Here is a 6,781-nt window from a genome sequence, read left to right as displayed (position 1 = left end):
TGGATGCTTTATCATTGAACTACTGGCTTGTTAAATTTATCCAGGAGGTGGAAATATGAAGGGAGGCTAAAGACGCATGAAGGAGGTGTAAGACAGAGTACTGAAAAAGCGATCAGTATAGTTGTGAGTTGATGACAATAAATAGCAGTATTCAGAATTTTGCTTTTTTTGTTTTTTTGACATAAACACACGTGTGTTTTGATATCAAACACGGCGCCGGTTTTCATCTAATGCTTCATTGGGTAACAAGACCATCCACCTGACCAAAACAGGCATAATTTATTGGCTGTTGATGTCATGAATTATTAATGAGTTTGAGGAGTGTTATGCTTTTATACCATACTTTGTCTGGGTTCTCAGTCCAAACATTGATGGAAGATAACAAAAATAATCCAAAACGCAATTTAATGCGTTGACTCCTGGAAGTAACACTTCACAGATTTTACTCTGTCTAACGCCAGACGATTTTACTTGTCAACTGGGAGCGTCTTGGGCCGCCTTCAGAGGAGTGAATGTTAAAAGGATGTAAATCTTATTTCCGTAGCATAAATACTGATGAAATAACATTTTTAAAATTGACACCTTAAGCCTATGACAAGACCTTAACTGGGCTCAAAAATTTTGTTTCAATTTAGTATTAGACTGTAATTTAAAGTGGGTCCCTTAATACTGCCCAGAGCACAGCCCTTCAATGAAATCAATGCCCACCAATTCTTCTAACCTTGAAGCCCTGAAGACAAACATCATCCAAAGCCACATGTTTTAACAAACAACTTTCTATCTTGAGAAAGATTACTCCTACGAGGAAGACTCTCTTTGAAAATGAAGCAAAATGTTAAAACAATGAATAAGAAATGAAAGGAAATTCACACAGGCTGGAGGGCTGGGACATTCAATTGCCTAACTATCAATTTCCAAGCTTTGTAATTTCAAATAACCATTTCTTGACCGTGAGTATCACATAACCTGAAGCCCTGCCATCAAAGAAATTTTGGCTGTCATCCGATAAGAAGAAATGGCAAATGGAAATACATGTACACCTGTGTCTAAACTGTGTCCATAAATTCACTGACGTGATATCGTGAATGGACTAAAAGCAAAGAAAGGGTTATAGACACGCACAGAAGTAACAACGTTCTTCTATGGCAATTTCTTTCTTATCCTACAATATCGTACATCGGAAAAACCCTTTTGATTGTTTAGGCTGTTGCGTGACCTGGACTGTGTTGGAAGCTTGTGGGCTTGATTGTTCCTATGAACAAAGAAAACGAGAGATTGAAGAGAATTCAAGGATTTTGCAATGTTCACCACACCACAAGCAACTTCTTCATAATATTGTTTTAAATTGAACTTACGAGTTTCTTGTCCATTTTAAGTTTTATATCTCTTGCAAGAGTAAAAAATGCCTGTAGAATGATAGCAAACACAGTTAACCTCGTGTACACATGCACGTGATCATTTGGATTGCACCGAGTCACATCTGGAATACAAAGACAAACCTTGAGACTGACGTACAAGTACAAACAACTACGACTGCCTATTTTCTTCTGAGCACAGACACTTAAAACGTTACTACTGCTCAAGAGAAAGGGTACACTTAACTAAAGCTATATTCTTTGTTTCATTTTCATTCCCAAAGGGCCTAATCCTTTGGGTCTTCGATTAAAAAAACCTCTACATTCTTCAGGAGTGTGAAGTAACAGAATCAATGACCTCTGACCCTTCTGTGCAGTTTTGAAAAACAATTATGGCTGCCAACAATTACAGAAATGGCTCACCAATACCACTCCATAAATCTAAAACTTGGCAGGTATCACTACCATTGGTAACTTACAGCCTACAGCTGCATATGTAAAATGCAATCTACTACGAAAACCACCAATCTGTGGACTGAAAATTTATGTGTCTCTTCCCCGCGCACTTTGGCTTGTAAACAGTTCAAATTCTTAAGAGGTACTGGCAGAACTGCAGAGCCTGTATGGAAGGCTCTATAATCGTGGAAAAGCTCTTGGAGAAGACTTGAGAATGAAAATTATCAGAAAAGGGGAACACTTCACCACAGGTTTCTTTGTGGGAAGTTTTTCTGCGATTGCCAAAGAAAACAGAAATTTTGAAAACGTGTTTTTCCGCTGTTGTGGTTGTTGAGCCTGTGGGAAAGGAATCTCGTTAAAATGTTAACGAAAGTAGCAGCATTCAGATCGGTGGCGTAGTACCCCACAGGAAAGTAAATTGATTAGCAACATCTCTATGACCTAATTAACCCTTTCAGTCTTGAGTGAGTCTTGCATATTTTACTCTGTCAAACACCAGATGATTCTTTTATTTTACTTGTCACTGGGGGTCGCTTCAGGGATGAATACATCAAGGACCTTATAAGAGCCATCAGTTTCACACATGAACAAAACTCTTAATGAAGTCTTGCCAACATATTTACATATAGTGTACAACTTGTTCCATAATAATTATTTCCTGGTCACCTTACATGTACTTGGCGTTCGAGATAAAACAAAGCCCTTACTCACCTCTTCTACATTAATACTGGCTTTTGCACTTGTTTCCATGAATTTTATCCCATATTCTGTGGCCAACTGAAGAGGTGGAAGGAAATACAGTACAGTATGAATAAACATTCATCATGTCCACACTCATACAATGTGTAGATAAGCCACACCCCCAAAAATTTCAATCATGATTTTGAGAAAATAATAAAAACTTGAAAAAAGCACTCTCGCTAAAAAGTTTTGTTTGTTGTCAGTTGTTAGTGATAAACGTGCCAAAATCTAAAGCTGTGTATTTGCAGGGACCTCAAAATGTTAATCAACTCTCAAAATACCTTTTTCAAAGCTTACAGTGTGTATCTTTAATTGATTTCCCTGTAATTCTTGGTGCTGATGACACTTGTCTTCATTTTTAAAGCCCAAAGTTGAAATAAAACGATGAAATTTGAGTGAAAATAAAGCGCATGGACACAATACGTTTGCTTAGTAACCACACAGTCATTTGCAGAAGGAAGTCTGGACCGAGTCACGTTGTAAACAACATGGATGTCAGCCATGCGTGTATACCATGTTTATAAAAATGTATGGAAGCCATCGATCAGAAAAAAAGGTGTCGCTTAACAAGTCTAGTTTAACCACCTCATGGGCAAACATGCCACGCAAGTAATGAAGGGCAACAAAACAGTTGGTCATTTGCCGCGTGAGGTCTCTCGAATAGCATAGTATTTTCTCGCACACAGTGGAGTTTGGGTGATTGGTTGAAGAATATGTTCAATCTTTATTTACTAAAGGTTTTAAGTGTTATTTGTGACCCCATACCAGCCAGTTTACAGCCTCAAAGAAATGGTCTCATAATATAAGCCGCACCCACGATTTTGAGCCCAATATTTCAGGAAAAAGATGCAGCTTACACACAAGTTTTTATGGTACACGATTTTGTTGACTGCGATTTAATTAATTCATCAAAAAAGCTGTAAATCACCAAAGGTATCTGTTAAAATAATTTATCCTCTATTATAAAGGTGTTTATTGGTGACAAGGCCATGTTTTGTTAGCCACTCCTAGCTGCCTCTCATCCATCCCCTTTTCTTGTCCCTTGCAAATGCAGGGAATCGTGGTGCTGTGTCCATAGGGCACAAACTAGGTGGTACAAATAAGTCGATGAGTGAATTGGCCACCATAAGAAGGTTTAAAGACTGCCAAATCTCCCCTTTTTCCTTTGCTGACACTTTGTCAGCAAATGGATTGTGGTCCATTTCCTTTTATCAACTTACTACGATGCTCTCTGTGAATAGTGCCTGGACAACACTGTATGGAAGCTTGTTGTCAGGAGGGTCTTGCTGTTGTGGGTTGACACTCACAGTGGTTTTCCCCATTCCTTATGATTCCAGTTATTTACTACATGTACATGTAGGTGCAAATTCTCAGTAACTCAAAAACAAATACGAAATATTTTGAAATGCAACCAAAGGGATGCCAAATGTAAGAACACCTGATTAGGGTTTAGGGTTTTGAAAATATTTCCACTAATGGTGTTGGTAAGCATAATCTGTTAACCAATTTAAGTACCTGTGTTCCTCGTTCTTTTGATACAACTCTCCTGTCCTCCATGTCGCATTTGTTTCCTAGCACCATTTTTTCAACATCAGATGAGGCATGCTACAATATATCAAATTCACAATTTAAAGAATGCTGCCAATGCAAACAGAAGACCATACAATACAATACAATACATACTTAATGGACTGCTCCCCACAGGGGCTTTTCAGGGCCAATGAAACACAACGAAACGACAGAACAGAACCACAACAACAACAACTGTTAAGAATCCCAACTGGCCGGAGGCAAACCAGTTGGCTATTTACAAGTGCAGCTGGGAAGTTGAACCAGGGACTACCAGGATCAAATTCAACGAGTGGTTAGAGCAGGTCTTGAACCCTGGATCTCTGGATCTCAAGGCAAGGGCATGTACTAAAACCAGGAACACCGGAACACTCCGGAACACCCTGGAAGTTACCCAAAACCCTTAATTTGGCTAACCCTAGGCCTTAAATTGGTTTTTCGGTCTAGGGTTAGCACACCGGAACACTCCGGAACACCCTGGAAGTTAGGGTTAGCCCTCAATTTGGCTAACCCTAGGCCTAAAAACCGGGGTGTTCCGGAGTGTTCCGGGGTGTTCCGGGGTGTTCCGGGGTGTTCCGGAGTGTTCCAGGGTGTTGGGGTGTTCCGGTGTTCCTGATTTTAGTACACGCCCAAGGCAAGCGCCCTAACCACTGGGCCGCACCGCCTCCTCCATGTCTACATAATAAAACAAGAACATACACTGTAATACTGACATGGATAAAACAGGTTGAGTTATCAACAAAAATTTGGTTTATCAACGGAGTTGATAATGTAAATTGACCACCGTACAGAGATTCTAAAAGCTGACGTTTCGAGCGTTAGCCCTTCGTCAGAGCGAATCGCGAATCGCTCTGACGAAGGGCTAACGCTCGAAACGTCAGCTTTTAGAATCTCTGTACGGTGGTCAATTTACATTATCAACTCCGTTGATAAACCAAATTTTTGTATACTACTTCCCCACCGACGCAGCACCACAGTTTCTTTAGAAACTACCCCTTCATTCATGAGTTATCAAGAGCTTTGTATGAATATGCTGCTAGCATTTAACAGGCCCACATGAGCAAGTTTGTGTATGTATTACATTTATATTCCCACCTCTTCAATGTTTCTGATCCAGTTCTTGATGTTCTCAAATGACTTTTCATTTGTGATGTCATACACAAGCATGATTCCCTAAGAATGAAAATTATATTGTTTAAAATTATCCACACGATGACATTATAGGTCACAAGTACCGCCCTTTGTTTATAATAGCTGGAGGTGTTTTAAAGAGACAATACTCAAGCATACAATGGAAACTGTACAAAATCTTTCTGCAAAAATAGTTTGATGAATTTCATCTTTTTAATGTCCACATGCTGCTTCCCTTAAGTCAAAGTTGGAAACCTGATCTCACCCCCATATCCCACCCCCCCCCCCCCCCCCCCCTTTGACGCTTTTTTATTCCCTGCTGGTAACTTGCATCTAAACATCTGTTCAATAAAATTAATAGCACACAATGCTGCAACATTGTTTGATTTCAAATTTCACTATCTAAGAATTGCTGCAAGTCTGCTTTCACTCACCATAGCTCCACGGTAGTAAGCAGTGGTGATGGTACGGAACCTTTCTTGTCCAGCAGTGTCCCTTGAATTTAGAGAAAAAATGTTACCACCTAAGCAGTTCAATGGCTCTACAAAACACTTACCCTGCATTGTGATGTTTTTGCCTTTCACATTTTTTCAAGTATGACCATGAACTCAACAGTCTACATTACAAACACATTAACCAGCAATACCCCTGGGATATAGAAATGTACAAGCACTTTTAGGGTTTTTGTTTAATATGCCATGACACATGCCTTTTGAAGATTGCTCAAAGCAAGCCCATGATATGTTTGTTCTGTCTGAATTGTATAAAATTAAATGACATTTCCGAACATTTTGTAACAAAGAAAATAGCGCATTTGATTTCTTGGAATGGGGCAAAAGCAGCGAACATCAAAGAATGTGCACATAAATGTACGCAGTAATAGTCAAAAAGGTAAAAACCAAGGCACTTAATAACCAAGACATCTGAAAACATGCATGATGTTTTCTAAGCAGGATTAGGAAAATCATTCCAGACTATCTAACTGATGAAACCTTTAAAATGTTCTCTCTTAAGGACAAATGAGCTCTACAGCAAGCAATCTCTCAAAACTGGGGAATTACATCTATGAAACAGGAAGAGTTGTTAGCATGGGCATTGGAAAGAACCAAAACTCTGTGGTGACATAAGGTAAAGTCCCACAGCAAGAGCACAATGCCATGAAGGAGAACATGTTTCACGAGAAAAAAACAAATAAATGAAGTTGTGAAATTGAGATATTCTATAACACTACATTATAACCAATGCTTTCAGGTCCCAGGGCTCAGTGAAATCCTATACTTAAATTACTCATCAGAAGGTCCCACAAGAAAATTTGATACCAGCCCCTTGATTTTCACATAAAAAGTTACATGTGATCCCCTCCCTTTGGATGTGAGTTTACATGTTGTTCTCCCATCTTGTTCTTCAGTCCCCCTCCTGATAATTATTGCGCAGTCCCTTATGTCACGTACCAACCTCAAATCCAACTATATGAACATGTGCAGGTAATTTATTTGTTCTTTGATTTTCGTTTTTCTTTCAAATGTCAA

General features: G+C 39.2%; 1 protein-coding gene across 1 annotated transcript in view; it reads right to left on the bottom strand.

The window, feature by feature from the left end:
* Positions 1–388: 388 nt before the first annotated feature.
* Positions 389–6,781, bottom strand: part of LOC138008163 (ras-related protein Rab-8A-like) — an 18,403-nt gene continuing 12,010 nt past the window's right edge. The window contains exons 3-8 of the mRNA XM_068855392.1: positions 5,687–5,747; positions 5,217–5,294; positions 4,068–4,157; positions 2,523–2,588; positions 1,356–1,406; positions 389–1,252 (exon numbers count right to left, since the gene is read on the bottom strand). Of these exons, the coding sequence (XP_068711493.1) occupies positions 1,163–1,252; positions 1,356–1,406; positions 2,523–2,588; positions 4,068–4,157; positions 5,217–5,294; positions 5,687–5,747 (436 nt within the window). The 3' untranslated portion in view covers positions 389–1,162. The remainder of the gene's footprint in view (positions 1,253–1,355; positions 1,407–2,522; positions 2,589–4,067; positions 4,158–5,216; positions 5,295–5,686; positions 5,748–6,781) is intronic.

Source organism: Montipora foliosa, chromosome 6, assembly GCF_036669935.1.
Source record: "Montipora foliosa isolate CH-2021 chromosome 6, ASM3666993v2, whole genome shotgun sequence".
NCBI classification, from domain to species: Eukaryota; Metazoa; Cnidaria; class Anthozoa; order Scleractinia; family Acroporidae; genus Montipora; species Montipora foliosa.
Note: the sequence above shows the minus strand (reverse complement) of the source record. Positions and strands in the feature narration are given on the sequence as shown.